The sequence below is a fragment of the Eremothecium gossypii genome, chromosome IV (genome assembly GCF_000091025.4).
Source record: "Eremothecium gossypii ATCC 10895 chromosome IV, complete sequence".
Classification (NCBI taxonomy): Eukaryota; Fungi; Ascomycota; class Saccharomycetes; order Saccharomycetales; family Saccharomycetaceae; genus Eremothecium; species Eremothecium gossypii.
The window spans coordinates 611,852-628,245 of NC_005785.6; the positions used below are offsets into that span (position 1 = coordinate 611,852).

Below are 16,394 nucleotides of genomic sequence, written 5' to 3' on the forward strand. Positions count from 1 at the left end.
CCCAGTTGAAAATTGTATTATGAGTACGAATGCTGACTTCACCACATGAATAAATATACAAATCGATGTAGCAGGCCCTCCAGTCTTTATAGTACATCACTATATATATATACTTATTAATCAATTTCCCCAGCAGCTTTCCTATCACATGAGACATAATGATCGATTATCGTTCGGTACCTGCCAGTTTATAACACTTCCGTATTTCCACTGAGGTTTGCCATCTTCCAAACATAGTACAAAATAGCCCATCAAAGTTAATCTTGGACGAGTAGAGCTCTATTAGAAATTGCTGTTCTAACCAACATCCAACGATGATGACGGGTACAGCTCACTGTGGAGCTGAAGTGATAATATCTCCAAATCTAAAATGACAATTCCCCAATAGAAGCAAGCGATAATCAGTGCATTACGCGTAATGTAACAGAGAAAGTTGCCAAATATGAAGAAGATAACAATTGTACAACTGTACAGTATTCTTTAAAATTGTATCTTCTAAACCCAAACTAGCGGAACCTTTTACCTTCCTTTAGAAAACAGCTTTAGCCTAATATACAAGACCAGAAAACGGGCGGGTTAATCGGCTTTCGCAGAAACAACCCTTATAACCACATTTCTTCCCATTAGATATATCATCCAGATATAATGTTAGGTTTGCCCAAAACTGGATATTCCCTCATCTAAAATCCCGTAGGTAAACCATTCATGATCCATCGCATCTTTTGCGGTAATTCTTTTGGTCGGATCAAACTCAAACATCTTTCGGCATAGATCTACAAACCAGTACCAGAATAGAAAGGTTTCGCGATCTATCCTCATTGTTCTATTATAAAACTTGGATTCAATCATGCTCCAATTCTGTTCGGGGGTATAATCCCAATCTATTATGAGCCATTCACCATAATCTCTTTGTAGTTTTGTAGATATATGCTTATCTAGCCTGTCGCATGTTGCCATCACGCGTTTCATGGATTTTTCCTTTGTTACAATTTCTCCTTTATAGTTCCGTTCCGGCCATTGTAATGCCATAGATGTCTTATCAAAATGCCTTACCACAGTGGTCATCAAATCCGTCGGCAAATTCCCTAGTTTGTGCTCTACTTTATAGAACATTTTGCTGATCATTTTCCTAGGAAAAGATTGCCCATTCACCCGTTGCATCATTGCCATATGTTCCAAGTTCTCATGAATTGGATAAAGGGACTCACCGGTAACGAGCTCAACTAGTACACATCCAATAGACCACAAATCACAAGGAAAAGACCAACCTAAACCCAATACAATTTCTGGGGCCCTATAATGACGTGTTGAAATAACTGGTGGGTGATATTCTTCACAAAATACAGCAGATCCGAAATCAATGAGCTTCACTTCTGGGTTTGTAAGAACTTTGTGCTTACCACCGGATACTTGTTTTCTGCGGGTACTCAAGGTAGCTAGCACAGTGTCTGGTAATGGTGTTTCAACAAAAGATTCATCACATATCAATATGTTCTCGGGTTTCAGGTCAGTATGTATTATACCCAGGTCATGTAAAAAGCAGACTGACCTAATCAGCTGCCGAGAGATAGCTTGAACATGGGACCCGGGAAATCTTGGATTGCCGTTGTTGCACATGAAGTCATATATTGATTTACCAAAGAGATCAGTCACGAGACATATGTGGTTTCTGTAATCAAAGCAATCACGTAGTAACAAACACTGAAATTGTCCCAGTGGATCATTGTCACGGATGGTCTGCAGCACACGGAGTTCTGTCTTAGCGGCCTGCCGATATCTGTCTAAGGCTCTAATTATCTTTACTGCAACATGTTTCTTAGTGGGTTCTGCGTTGTCCACGCATTTTACAACTTTTCCAAAAGTTCCCTGGCCAAGTAGTTCCTCCGTCATAAATCGTCCATTAGCGAAAATATCATTACCGTGGAAAACATAGTGACCCTCCTTGTCCGTATTGAAGTTGTCCCGTCTTATAGACCTTTGCCGCCGTGTAATAAGTTTTGGAAGTTTCTGCTGCCCCGTTAAGAGAGATGTCGCTTTAGTAATGGCACTGCCATTTAACGCGGTTTGCTGCTCAAGCTGTGTGGGAGGTAGTAAAGAACTAGGCGACTCTGAGCGAATCACGGGCAACGTCACCATGCGATTTCCATCCAGAGTCCTGCTGCTGGATCCGCTAATATGAAGTAGCTCGTCGTCATTCTGGCTGCGCCGCGGCACAGCTTTGCTGGCAGCAGGTCCGCGTGCATCTAGCCGGTAAAATAATTTAGCGTGTGGCAGCTGTGGTAATGACACTGTACGCTGCTTCTTGAAGCGACGCGCAGTGTAGTTGCTCCCGGCATGCGTACCACCGAGAGCCAGCTCCCCTACCATATCGCCCACATCCCCCATGAACGCGAGCGACGAGTCTGCATCATCTGCGTCTCGCACCAGGCTGCCGCTATCTCCCGAGTTCCCAGAGTTGCTTCCGAGCAGAAACATCTGTCTCTGCAGCATATCATTGACAAGCGGATCCGGCTCCTCCTCAATGTAAAGCCCATTGCGCGCAGTCCCAGTCGCGTCCCCCATCTCTACCCCCGCAGCGCCCATTCGTCCGTTCTGCGCGCCGACGGCGCGCGAGCCATTTAGGTCAAACGCCCGTGTACGCTTCCTCCGGAGCTGTGTATTTTCTGCCATCGTCCTTTATCGCTGCCTAACCCGGGCCTTATTGGAACCTCTCGCTCTATGTTTTTGGTTGTACCTGCCCCTGCCTCCTGACTCGCAAGAGACAAGTGAATGTCCGGCTATATAGCTGTTAATCAACTCTCACCTGCAGACCTGCCAGACCTGCTTCAGCTTATGTTGGCTTCAAGCTTGCGCCATGTATATACATAGTAGATGGATGCTATGTCTGGAGGAAGCTGGTTCCATTAGCAACTAAAGGAGTCATTAGGTGACTCGTGCGAAGCGAGGGGTTGCAGCCGGGTAACATGAGCACGTGACGCCCATGCGAGCAAAGGAATCCGGGGTAAGAGCATAGAACCGGCTGCGAGAGCAAGAAATGCCAGTTCTGGGAGCCGGAACAATCCTCTTTGCGTCTTCAGCACCTCTACGCCCGTTCTTGCGTTGCTGTATCCTGCGCTGGTGGCTGGCTGCCTTGCAGACGTCTGTCTGCGAGCAGCCGCACTCACGTGTTGCAGCATGCCGCACCGTCAGCTCAAAATTCCTCCCGGTCTTCCGAGCAAAGGATGGCCGCCATAATGGCGGCGCAGCCGCGGCTGCTCACATGTTGCCCTGTTCCTGGCTAACATCGCAGGGTAGCAGCCGCAGCGCTCGGTGTCTTCGTGACTGCAGCAACTTCTTGCCAATTGACGCATCGCGCCCCGCCGCAAGGCTAGCGGCGCTGCAGTGGATGTCGCAATGCCTTCATGCACGTTCCTTATTATGGTTGCTCCCCGAGGGATCTTTGGATTAGCTAATATATGTTTGGGTTCTGGACGTTGGATTATATAAGGCTGGCTGGCTGGCGGGACTTACAGTAGGGGAACCGGGCCCGGCAGTAACCAGCAAGCTGTCGTTGGTTTCGGGGAAAAGTTTCCCGACTGCAAGCTTTGCAGAGAGCTGATACGGACCGAGACCCTGCTTGGCTCCTGCCCGCTCTTATTTTAGGTCTTAGAAGATCCGACGCCAGGCTCGAGAAATTTTTCCTCTAGCAACGGATACGCTGGAGACTAGCGATCGTTGGCCCAATTTGCACTGAAACATAAGCGGGTTATAGGATGTAGATCTCTGTTCTTTTTTTACCTCTGAAGGTGCCGAATGTGTGCGCGTGAAACCACTCTTTCGCGATGGGATGTTTCCTGATCTCCCTCGCGAGCTGTTTCATGTATTACTTCCTTGTAAGGCAATCGCCACGCAGGACAGACCGAGCTGGTGCCAACGGTTTCTCCGGCGTGCCTTTGCTGAGATGCGTTCGCATGTTTTGACCCCAGCTCTGGAATATGCGCGCGGTGCGATGCTGCGTGTGGTACGATGCAACGTCAGCGATCCGGCAGGGCGGGGGTGCAGGGGTGTACTTCGATCGTAGGCCGCTGTAAATGCTCCTCTGGGACGCCGCTCCCGCCGATCTTACTGTCCGCCATGAACGATGGGACAGAGTAGCCGGGATGGTTCCTTTGCAGATAGGAAATCTGGAAGAATTTGTCCGTCCGCTGATTTGTTTATACAAAATTGGCCATACATTCCTTGCGAGCCTAAGATATCTTCACTTGATTATCCTCCCTTTTATAAAACGATTATAAAAGGAGCGAAGAGGCATGCTCGAAGACGGGGTGCCAACGGTCGCTGAGTTACTTGCATAAGTAGCAATTGTTTTCTAGACGACTGCTTTCCCAATCGCCTTATGAGCCAAAATTATAGGATGCACCCCGACAGCTGCCACAATTACTGCGCAGCCACAGCTATGAGCGCAGACGTGCATGTTAGAAACTCCCATCAACTACAGCCATCGGATCTGGCGGTGGCTGCATCTCATCCGATCTCTGGCGGTGGATCTTATCATTATTACCCTTCAGACATATCTTCAGGCACCAAAAACAGCAGCTCATCAATAACAAGCCGGTCGCTGCCGTCGTTGCCCTCGCTGAAGGAGATACTCAATTCAACTCCGGCGGTGCCCGTGGCGCCTCCAGTGCCGCGTCACTACATCGCGCCTGGTGTTTCCACCTGTCAGAGCAAGGTGATGCTCCCTCCGATACAAGTCGCCCATTATCTGCCACAGCAGCGTCAGTACGAACATATGTACGCGCAAGACAAGTCTGGGCACTCGAGCGTACTGGACAGTCCCAGAATGACACCGCTGATAATGCTCAACGTTTCATCTCCCCCCGCTAATCCAATATCCGGCGTCAGTGCTACGTCAACGCAACAGATACACCAGGCACAGATACTCCCTAGGCGTAACTCCCTGCCCTGTTTTACCGCTTCGCAAACTCCACCCCAACAACCGCTGCTAAACTCCCCTCTACATACCAGGAAAAACCCCTACAGAGGAAGCGCTTACAAAAAAAACGGGTCCGTTTGCGAGATCTGCGGGAAAGACTTCAAGCGACCCAGCGCGCTGCGCACGCACATGGTTGTACATAATAATGACAAACCATACAACTGTGAGCATCGTGGCTGCCAGAAGCGCTTCAACGTGAAGAGCAACATGCTGCGGCATATGCGGAAGCACAAAGAGGCACCGTAACTGTAAAAGGACTCTCTGTCCTTTTAGTTTGTATGCAATAGATGAACTAATGATCTGGGAACACATAATACTCATAATCTACGCAATTCATATGTGCGCCGCCAGAGGTGAGATACGCCCTTGTCCTCCTGCCTGTAGCTTCCCGGCAGCTGCTCCTGACGTTTCGTTTTCCGGAATTTCGACCAGGGAAATCTCCAGCGGGGGCGCCGCCCCAATTTATCGTCTCCGTGGCCGCTTGAAGATATGCCATTTTTTACTGCACTAGCTGCCTAGTCCAGCTGGGCTTACGTACTAGTATTAGTTATCCCAGGATCGGTTTTAGAGCCACGGCAGCAGCAATGGCACGAGAGATCTTGACAACCATTTTCATAGACAATTTCAGAGCGGTTTGAGGCACCCTCAAGGCACCAAGGCACCAAGGCACCACCGCGCGCAGAGCCGGCTGCAGTCCTGGCCCGCGCAGTCTTGATGTAATTTTGAACAACCAACGGCCCCCGGCCCGCGATGCCGCAGCTCGCAGCGCTCAGAACCGGTATCCAGCAGCGGCTGGGCGCGCCAGCGGCGGTAGCAAGACGCATGTTACAGGACCAAAGGAACTCACGCGCGGTCGCCGTGGGAATAGGGGGTTTGAGGTCGGGCATGCGGGGCGCAGATCGCCTGAATTTGGCGTGCCGTCTACGCAGGTATTTGTTTTTGTTTCGCTGCCTTCCGTTTCCGCTGTTTTCCTGCGCTTTCTGCACCTGCAAGGAGGCGAGACCGAATTCAGTAGCGGGCCAGGCGCGGCCCCCGATTTCGCACATCGCAGGCCGGCTCTGGTCAGGCCACGCGCGGCCGCCGGCCACGCACGTGACTCCGCGAGAGCATGTATTGATCTTATATAGTGCGCTACTGCCGCGGCGGCCGCGCGCTGTCGGCGCTGGCCGCCGCCTCCGCCCGCTTGTCGTCAGGCAGGCCGAGGTGCGCCCACTCGTCCCGGTCCATCAGGCGATGGTCCATCCGGCACTTGAGGTAGTTACGGGCCAGCAGCCGGCAGTTCGGCGCGTTCTCGCCCCGCACCAGTTTCATGCAGTTGAGGTACTCCATCATTTGCGCGGTGCACTCGCCCTCGTGGTCCAGCGGAAACGACCCGCGCTCTGGCGGTGTCGGGGACAGCGCTTGCAGCGCACTACCCGGATTACCAGACATAATTAACGTTATTCCAGTCTCGGCGCGCCCGTTGTGTCTCCCGTACCAGCTTCAGCGAGGTCTTACAAAGCAAAGATGCGCGAACTGAAAAATCGCTGCAGCGTAACATAAACGACCAACCCACACACCCTGAGCCGCGCTCGACGCACAGCGCGCCGCGCACCCTCCACCGCCGGGACGCCGGCCAGCCACGTACACGGATCTCGAGCACCCGCGGCGGCGGGATATGCGCCTTACGTCCCGGCATCGCCCAACGAAGCGCGACTGCAGATCCCCGGACTCGTAGCAAGCGTCCAGAGGCCGCTGCTCCATCTACTATCCGGCGTCCGTGTGACCTCGCTAGCGCTACTCAGCTCCCGGCGATCACAGACCACGCCGCGCATCGCGACGCGCGCGCTCGCTCCGCTGGAGCCACCGGCGGGCAGCCAGAACCGCGCGCAGGCTGCCATCGCACGTTAAATCTGCACTGGCTGCAGTTAAAACCCGCTGCCCAGACGTATCTGCACCGGTTACAGACGATCTGTTGGACGGTTGCCGCGGAATCTGCTGAAACATAGCTACTGACGTTATCCGGGCGGCCAGTGTTTGTTTGTTTTCGCGGCGCCGCAACTGGACGAGGATGGGCTACGGAGAACCGTTCGACTAATGAGCGGAGCCTACCCAGAGGAGGATTTACTGGTGCGAGTCGCCATTGCTATGGGAAATTGAGAAGCCGAAGAAGGCTGCGGAGGCGGGAAGGGACCCCTCCACGATACCCGTTACAAATGCTTACAGGCATCCATTGTCTACGAGATCTTCGTCTGGAAACTGTCGGGGTGACGATGAATGGCGGTGAACACACGAGAGGGATGTACGAAAAGGGGCTGTGAAGAGCCGGAGAGGCGGCGCGGTAGCACGGGTGTTGCGAGCAGGCCTTGGTTTCTTGCCCCGGGGGATTTTCAGCTGTGTGGATGGCTCGACGTGCACTTCTCCGACCACGTCGTCTACAGAAAGATATGCAGGGCAGATGGGAATTGCAGGTTCGTTCCTGTGGGTGCCTTCTGTCAAACAAGAATGTGGGTATATTATTCGTATCTCACTCTCTAATGCCAGTACCAAAATATGTCTGCACTCAGCTGTCGAAGCCTATCTCAGAGTTCCTAGGACTGGTATATATACTGAGCCCCGTGTGCTCTGTCCAGAGAGAGCATGGTGGATCCAGGCGAAGAAGCTAGACGATCAGCGAAATTCCGTCGAGCGCCAGATGTATCTACCGTCACGGATCGACAATATTCCCCCACCAGGCGCAAGAATCGAGTGCACACAGGCCACGCGCGCATCCGGGCTCGGAGCGGCGGGCCTGGGCTGCAGTGGGCGGCTGGGGGGCGAGGCACACTACCACAGTGTGCTGTGGTGCGGCGGGGACGCCACGCCGCGCAGCTGCGGGCTGCATTCCAGCCACGCATGCACGAGGAGCCGGGTGACACTGCCACCGCTGGCGTCGCTGCTGCAGTCCAGCGGCTACATGGGGTTCAACAGCGAGCCGCGGGCCGTCACGCGCTCGTGTCTAGGGGCGACACATCCCGAAGGCCATTACGGCAGGGACATGCTGAGCAGCGCGGTGGGGCACGCCGCGTGTTACGTGGGGCGCCAGAGCCCGTTGCTACCGCTGGGCGACGCGATTGCGCCGGCGCTCCCACCCAAGCCATCGCATCGCTGCGTCGCGGGGAACGCGCAGCTGCGCCGGCCAGTGCTGCCCATCGTGGGGCCCGCGGCGTCGCCACGCTACGAAACGAACAAGACATGCCTCGTTTGTGGCAGACGATGTACCCGTCCCAGCACGCTCAAGACACACATGCTCATCCACACGGGCGAGCTGCCTTTTCAGTGCAGTTGGCCCGGGTGCTCCAAGCGGTTCAACGTCAGGAGCAATATGAACCGACATGTGAACTCCCACAAGCGCCGGCTGATGAAGGAAAGCAAGAAGAAATCCAGTTCTCCCGGAGCCGGTATGCTATGAGCCCTGGGCATTGCACCACGCTGCGATGCCAGTACCGACCCGTTCAGCATATCAAAACCCGCGCAATCGAACGGATATCACAGCCCCTCCCCCAGATGGCCACCTGCATAATTGAGAGCGTTCTTCGCCCTCCACCCAGCGAGCTGCGACTGCCTGGTCTTCCGCTTGTGTACTTGCAGTTCGGTGTCAGTCAATCTATTTTTAGCAGCCCCCGAAACCTGTTTCAGGTGTGACAGCTACAGACTGAAAAATGTGCTTTGTCTCCAGAATGGTTATGGGCACACCAAAGATGAGTAACTGTTACTAATGGCTACTAATACCTAATATAACGGTACGTCCAAAAGCAGATGCATCTCCGTTGTACAAATCCGCACAAGGAGGGGATCATTTGGTTGTGCCAATGAATGGGCTGCAATTTAGCAGATGAAACGAATTTAGAGTGAAAGGGAATGGCGCACAACTTTTAGCAATTGCCGCGTTCAAATAATACAATGTTGATGCTTACCTAAGCTCCAGAGGCGACGGCGGAGCGCCATGAACAGGCAGCACGACCATAGCGCGGTAATACAGAGGCCCGGAGCCTCTCGGGCGAAGACCGGCAGCCCAACGTGCTGGGTCTCGGAGTCGGCACGGAGTTAAAGTGGCACGGGAACCACGAGAAATAGGGTATACACAAAGGGCCGTTGATACTCCGACCATTGAGAATTCTTAAGGATTATACAGGTATCCGGGTGAATCATTTATAGTTCTGTAATGACGCAACATATATACGCGATAATCAAGGTCTCAATCTCTTGGGGTCTCTAGGAAATAGAGTGGCCCTTCTAATGTTCTTGAGGTCGAGATAGAACATCACGATTCTTTCGAGCCCAATACCACCGCCCGCGTGAGGAGGACAGCCGTAGGTGAAGGCATCACAGTAGTCCTTGAAGCCGGCGTCCTCGGGCTGCAGGCCGTGGTGCTTCATTCTCTCCCGTAGCAGCTCAGGGTCGTGGATACGTTGGGCACCAGACATGATTTCCTCTCCTCTCATGAAGAAGTCGTAGGAGTTGGAGTAGCGGGGGTCAGCTGGGTCTGGCATTGTGTAGAATGGACGGAGCTCCGCTGGGAACTTGTCAAGGATGTAGAAGTCGGTGTCGTACTTCTCTCTGACCAGCTTACCCAAAAATCTCTCGTTTTCGGTGGATAGATCGTCGAAGTCACCGATTTCCTTGCCAGCCTCTCGCAACATCGCAATGCCTTCTTTGTAATGTAGGATCACCATCTTGCCATCGGCAGGGAACTTGAACTCCTCGACAGGGTACTGCTTCCGGACCTGTGCGATCTCGCGAGCGAAACGCTTCTTCAATTCGGTGAAAACAAACATGAACATCTCGCCCATGACCTCGATCACTTCGTGGTAGTGCTCCTCAAAGGCCATTTCTAGATCCACACCGGTGAACTCCGTCATGTGGCGGTGGGTGTTGGAGTTCTCAGCGCGGAAGACAGGCGCAACCTCAAACACCCTCTCGAAGTCAGCGGCAATTAACTGTTGCTTGTAGAACTGTGGAGACTGTGCTAGGTAGGCGTTGCCCTTGAAATATTTCACCTCAAACACGTTGGCACCGCCCTCCGAAGGAGAAGCTAGCAGCTTCGGCGTGTGTATTTCCGTAAAATTACGCGACTGGAAGAACTCTCTGAATAGGCCGCACACACCAGCCTTGATACGGAAAATGGCCTGGTTGGTCACAGTCCTTAGGTCGATCACACGGGCGTCCAATCTAGTGTCAAGGTTGACTACTGGAAGACCGGCGGCCTCCGCCTCCGCCTCCGAGCGGGAAGCATCCTCTATCAAAATAGGCAGCTGCTGAGGCGTCTCCGAGATGGTGTGCAGCTGAGTTATCTGGATCTCAAAGTCTTGCACGGTGGCAGACTTGACTGGCTCCTCGACCTTTCTGACCACACCGCGGACAAGCACAATCGACTCCAGGTTCAAGGACCCCGCCCACTTCACCATCTGCTTCGAAACCGTCCCCTCGGCATTGGCTTTCACCAGCGCCTGAATCAGCGACGAGCGCTGTCTCAGCATCAAGAACGCAAGCGTGGCGCCCTGTTGCCGGACCGTGTGCACACGCGAACGTAGCAGCACTTCCTTTCCCTCGTCCTCGGCCGTCAGCTCCGCGAACTGTATCCTCTTCTCGCCGGTGCGGCTAGCCGATTGGATTAGTGGCAGTGCCCCGTAGTTGTCTCTCGCGGTGTCCGACGCCGCGCTGGCCTTCTGGCGCGCCTCGGCCTCGGCTGCAAGTTGTGCAGCGCGCTCCTCCTTCTTCTTCTGCTTCTCCTGCTCCTTCAACAGCTTCTTCAATGCCTTTTTAGACAGGGGTTGTCCATCCTCCCCGAGGATCACCGTCTCCTCCTTCGTGCTTAGCTCAGCCACCTTGTCGGCTACTTGCTCAACTTGCTCACTCATCACTTGTTCCGCTCCAGAGTATTGGTCGCTAATTGAGGTACACACTCAAACGTTCTATATCGTCAGCCATAGGGGTCTTTTTAAACCTGCAAAATTTTCCGCCTCAGTCGTCATCCACGTGTCACGTGATTAGCACCCACGTGACCGACACCCACGTGACCGACAAGGGGAACCCAGACATTCTGACATTTCGTGCAAGAAAATTTTTAAACCAAACTGCCAAACCTTAAGACGCAAGACTCTCCTTGGTGAAGTTTCCCAATTGGGTAAAGATTAAAGACTGAGTATCACCAATTGGCCTTAGCAGCTAACGGGACTTGTGAATTTTGGCTGGAGCAGCTGGTTTTCTTTTCTGTACTGTTGTTCGAGGTACTATAGTGTGATTTGTGTCCCTGACGTCGATAGGAGGATAGGTCAGAATCTTCGAAAAACAAGGTCGGGCTCAAGCGAAAATTGAAAGTTCTTGAGTGCTAGTCGCGGGGGTTGCTATAGTCAAAATCTGTGCGCTGGGAGTTCTGGAGGCTGGACGCGATCGAGAGACAGAAGTGGTGTCAGGTTTGTTTTGGTTTGCACGTTTCCAGTGGCAGCTGCAGAACGTGGAGAACTACTTGCCAGCACATCGAAGGCCGAGAGAGAAGCCAGGGAATACAGGTGTGACGCGCTTGGTAACTTTCTAGCGGCGATCGTTCTGACAGAATACGCGCAGATAGCAGGCCAGGGAGTGCTCGTTGGGTATTCAGGAGCACGCGTCGGTTGGGCAGGACATAAGTGCGCTGTTCGCTTTTGATCTACAGGCCTGGGACCAAGTCTACATCAATATATTACGTAAGGCAGTTTACTCTACATCCCTGCAAACTCAGTTGAGCAAGGGTGATTATCGAAGGAGCGCTTGCTAAGGAAGAAACAACCAGATCATAAAGGAACTGCTTTTTGCTGTTTTCTGGGGAATTGGACACAGACTTATTTGCCAGGTATTGTGCTGGACTCTCCGTTGACGGAAAGCTGGCAAAAAGATGGCAGAGAGCCTAACAAGTTCCCAACCACCCACTTTGGTTAAGTGTAAAGATGTGGTGCGTGCATTATGCGATTTTGTGCCCTTGAAGAAGCAGCATCTGCCTTTGAAAGCAGGGGACGTGGTGTATGTGCTGTCGAGGCATGAATCTGGCTGGTGCGATGGCATAATTATCGAGCAAACTGCGAAGGGCAATTCTACCGTTACCCAATGCCAACGAGGCTGGTTTCCTCGCACCTACACACGTTCCATACGAGAACGCCGTTGTACGCAGTCGTCAAGCGCTGGTGCTGCCGGAGTTGCTCATAATTTTGTTTCTCGACCACATATGATGCTACGCAATCCATCTACGCCTACATTGCGGCGGAATAGCCTTAACATTAGAGTATCACATCTAGGGGGCAATACTTCCAATCACGGTGGTACTAATCTCGCGAGGGCCGTTACCGGCCAAAGTGACACTCATTTTTCACCACACATGTTTACAACAACATCGTCTCCTGGCTCTTCTCAGACACACTTGAAACAGGACTACAAGTTAGACATGAGGCGTCGCTCAGTATGCTCTCAGAGAAGAGCAAGCATGGCAAGCAGTCATAATACCAGATCGCCCTCTAAGTCGCCATTTACTGAGCTTCTTCCTGTAGATCCGCTACAGAGGCTGCCCATAGATGAAACTCCGAACACTGAACCAAGTCAAACCAAAAATTCACCTGCGCCGGCGCAGAAGTCGAACTCTTATCGGGCACAGCTACTATCTGTTGCGGAGGTCCAAATGTTTTTCAACAGCTTGGGTAGCATCAGATATGTGCCAGTGTGGTCGCCTGTCGGGACAGAGGATGGAGAAGTTTTATTTTACAACAAAGAACACAACATATATTGCAGGACTTTGCCGTTACTTCAGGAGCCAAGGATGGATTGCCAATCGATATTTCCTAAGGATGACCACCTTATTGATTTGAGTTTACGAAAGCCACATGAGATTAAGAATGCTACTTCTAATATTACTGCAGAAGGTCAATATCCTACCGCTCTAAACTGTCCGAACACGGATTCTGGGGAAATTTGCGTAAGAGATTTATCCCGTGAGGCTACAGATGGCCCCGATGCACAGTCTCGGGCAGCTACACGTACCCAGAAATGTGAGCTAGAAACAACAATGGAGAAAGTGCCGGTCCTTTTTTCTAAACAGGAGCTTTTCTTTCACCATACGTCGGATATGCGGACATGGACTGAGTTACGGGACTGTACTCTTTATTACCTTTATCTCTCCCACGATTCCTTCTTTCGACGCAATCAACTTCAGTTTAAGAGAAATTTCGATCATTTAGCGAGATTGACAACTATGTGGCAGCTTGCTTGCAGATTACTGCGAAATGAGGTGACAAAAAAGAATATGCATAAGGAAATAAGAAAACTTGTGAAGGGGCTGACAAAGTCACTTTCCAAGATTTCCCTCGCATCTACTATTTATGTTTCAACTGACTGTAGACAGCCAGGTACTTCTTCCGCAGAAAGGCGTTCTACAGCGGCGGATGATATTTCTTTCATAAGAGACATGAAAGCGAGTGTTACCAGTCGCAGTACCACCTTAAATGAGGTTGACCTCAGTCCGACCATCGATAATTCTGAGAGGGATCCTCCAACTGAATCATCAGTTAGGAATGAAGACATGATCCCTGATATTCCAGAGTCAACAATAGAGATTGATCAGGGAGGGGCGACCACAGTTCTGCCCGCTATTCCAAGTAGATTGATCAACAGAACGGAGCCCGAGAGAGGTAGCGCAGCTTTATCGCCAACTGTCAAGACAGGAGCTACATATGACAAAAGTCCAAATTTCCTTGATGAAACGTCGATTTTATCTATTGAGATGTTATTTCACGTTATTGACCATGAAGTTGATCAATACAAGGGTAAGATAGCCAAGCTATATCATCTTCTCAAAAGCGAGCTATTGACAGAAGATGTGATCCCACAACTCTATCCTCGGATGCTTAAAAACTCATTCGATGGCGGGGCATGGACGAACCCCTTTCACCCGCAGATGTTTCCATTATCTTCGTCTGGTGATATTAATTTCACTTCGAACTCTGGAAGCCTTTCGGTAGGGAAGGCTGGCTCGTCTGGTACTGAAAGTGCAAGGCTGGACGCTAGGAATTTTAGTAACACCAGTTCAAAAACCGTCACATCCATCTTTAATCGGAACAAGAGTAGAACTTTCTCTAGAAGCAAATTGAGCAAAAAAACAAGATATCCACTGAATGAAGATACTTTGCGGTTAATCAAGGGCAAAGTAACTCATTTAACTGATAAGTTGGAGGAATATGATTCTTATGTGTTAAACTTGGCCAAATCCAAACATCGAGATCTAGAAATGGCTGCTTCAACCTATGAGATTATCGCCATAATTTCCCAATTGATTGATATGTTGGAATCTTTGGACTTGACATTTTTTGTTAACTTGAGAAACTTGCCAACGTTAGAAACGGCGGCAAATCTAGATAAGGAAAGTATGGAACTACGCGATCATTGTGTAGCGACAGTTACTGTTCTTATGATGGAGTTTTTTGAAGTTAAACAGGCTCTGCATGACATCGCCATAGGCGTCATTATCGAAGTTCAAGGCCTCACACTCAGGGATCCTTTTGTCTTTTCTCCTATGAGGGACGATTTGGGTGAAGCTGGAGAATACGATTTCAAGAAACATTCTTTTATTAAACAAGATAGGTTCGCGGCGGCGCTTGCAAGGTCTCTAGTTCAGCAGGACGTGGAATGTAACAACGTAAACTTCCCCGTCAGTGATCCTGTCTCAATGGAGGCAGCTAGTAAATTGGTGCAGATGGTGGAAACCGGGTATCAACTGACTGAGCAGCTAGTAAGTGAACGGGAAAACATATTGAATTATGCCGCCAGATTGATGAAAAATGATCTCATTGCTGAGTTGATGAAAGGAGAACACGACAGATGGTTTGAAGAAGACGATACGAATCGCTCTGTTGGAGTTGAGGGGGGTATTGCTGATTCTCACGATATACAAAAGAAGAAAATTGACCTACCTTGGTATCTTGATTCACAATATGAATCGCAGTTGGTCTACGATGCAAATGGTAACATAAGGGGGGGGACTAAAGAGGCGCTTATTGAGCATCTGACTAGCCATCTAGTCATCGATGCTTCCTTTAATGTCACGATGTTGATAACATTTAAAAGCATGTTCACAACTACAGAACTTCTCAGCGCACTGATCCTTCGTTACAATCTTTATCCTCCCGAAGGATTAAGTTATGAAGAATATAACGAATGGGTTCAAAAGAAGCACTTACCCATAAAGGCGAACGTAATAAACATTATGAAGCTTTGGTTTTCACAATATTGGTCGCCGGCATATTACGACCCTTGCTTGGAAGAGCTTGTAGCATTTGCACAGCTAGCTAGTGCTGAGAAGATTCCGGATTCTGACCCGTTGATTGATCTTATTAAGAAGGTTGTAGCCCAGAAAAACGACATGCAGGGCTTTATTCCCAGGCGCATCCCATTTATGGTGGAGAATTCTGTGTTCTTTCAGGCTGGTTCCTCGAGCTACGTACCTTCGCCGCCACTTCCTCCAAACCACAGCCTAACAACTAACGCCTCCTCTGCATCCCTAGGGACCAGTTTTAGGCTGAAGAAGCTAAAGCAGGTAGATATCGAGGCCAGTGTTTTCGCAAAGCAGTTGACAATCAAGGAGAATCTGCTCTATTGCAAGATTCACCTCTTTGAGTGTTTGGACCGCACATGGAAGACGAGGTATTGCGACTTCGGAGGGTCGCCAAACATATCTAACTTCATCCAGAATTCCAACCACCTAACGAACTATGTCTCCTATATGATCGTGAAACAGACAGACTTAAAGCGCCGGGTGCAGATCGTCCAATATTTCATCGACGTAGCAGAAACTTGCAGAGCGCTAAACAACTTTTCCTCTATGACCGCAATCACGTCTGCCATGTTGTCCTCATCTATCTACCGGCTCAAGCGTACGTGGGCCATGGTCCACGACAACTACAAGGAGTCGCTAGACAGGATGAACGCCCTCATGGACTCAGCGAAGAACTTTAGAAAGTACCGTGAGCTACTCGAGTCTCTGGGCGACTGCCCATGCGTCCCCTTTTTCGGGGTGTATCTGTCCGACCTGACGTTCACTGCTGGCGGTAATCCGGACTATCTGAAAGGCACCACGGGAGTTATTAATTTCGCGAAACGGGCACGAATCGTCAATGTCCTGAAGGAAATCGATTCCTACCAGCGTATCAGCTACCGTCTCAAGCGCATTGCCGAAATCCAGGAGTTTATCGACGAGCGTCTGCTTAACGTCCCGAACATCGAAAAACAGTATGAGCTTTCCCTTCGGATCGAACCGCGCCAGGAGGTTTCAACTGGTTTGAACGCCGACGCCAGCTATGCGAAGCACGGCTCCGCCGCCATGAAGGGCAAAAAGCTGGGCTTTGTGAATCGCATTAAACGAAGCCACGGGTCAGCCTCTTGA

At 50.9% G+C, this 16,394-nt stretch overlaps 6 protein-coding genes across 6 annotated transcripts; 3 read left to right on the top strand and 3 right to left on the bottom strand.

Annotated features, from left to right (window-relative positions):
* Positions 1-648: 648 nt before the first annotated feature.
* On the bottom strand, positions 649-2,670 carry KNS1 (serine/threonine protein kinase KNS1; the record flags this gene model as incomplete). The annotated part of the gene is made up of 1 exon (NM_209406.1): positions 649-2,670. The coding sequence occupies one exon, from the start codon at positions 2,668-2,670 to the stop codon at positions 649-651; it is 2,022 nt and encodes a 673-aa protein (NP_984053.1).
* Positions 2,671-4,375: 1,705 nt separating this feature from the next.
* On the top strand, positions 4,376-5,221 carry AGOS_ADL042W (C2H2-type zinc finger protein; the record flags this gene model as incomplete). The annotated part of the gene is made up of 1 exon (NM_209407.1): positions 4,376-5,221. One exon carries the CDS (start codon positions 4,376-4,378, stop codon positions 5,219-5,221), a length of 846 nt encoding a protein of 281 aa, NP_984054.1.
* Positions 5,222-6,106: 885 nt separating this feature from the next.
* Positions 6,107-6,406, bottom strand: COX19 (Cox19p; the record flags this gene model as incomplete). The annotated part of the gene is made up of 1 exon (NM_209408.2): positions 6,107-6,406. The coding sequence occupies one exon, from the start codon at positions 6,404-6,406 to the stop codon at positions 6,107-6,109; it is 300 nt and encodes a 99-aa protein (NP_984055.2).
* Positions 6,407-7,412: 1,006 nt separating this feature from the next.
* AGOS_ADL040W (C2H2-type zinc finger protein) lies at positions 7,413-8,405 on the top strand (the record flags this gene model as incomplete). The annotated part of the gene is made up of 1 exon (NM_209409.2): positions 7,413-8,405. The coding sequence occupies one exon, from the start codon at positions 7,413-7,415 to the stop codon at positions 8,403-8,405; it is 993 nt and encodes a 330-aa protein (NP_984056.2).
* A 778-nt stretch (positions 8,406-9,183) lies between these two features.
* On the bottom strand, positions 9,184-10,854 carry DPS1 (aspartate--tRNA ligase DPS1; the record flags this gene model as incomplete). Its single annotated transcript, NM_209410.1, has 1 exon — positions 9,184-10,854. One exon carries the CDS (start codon positions 10,852-10,854, stop codon positions 9,184-9,186), a length of 1,671 nt encoding a protein of 556 aa, NP_984057.1.
* A 1,013-nt stretch (positions 10,855-11,867) lies between these two features.
* CDC25 (Ras family guanine nucleotide exchange factor CDC25) lies at positions 11,868-16,394 on the top strand (the record flags this gene model as incomplete). Its single annotated transcript, NM_209411.2, has 1 exon — positions 11,868-16,394. The coding sequence occupies one exon, from the start codon at positions 11,868-11,870 to the stop codon at positions 16,392-16,394; it is 4,527 nt and encodes a 1,508-aa protein (NP_984058.2).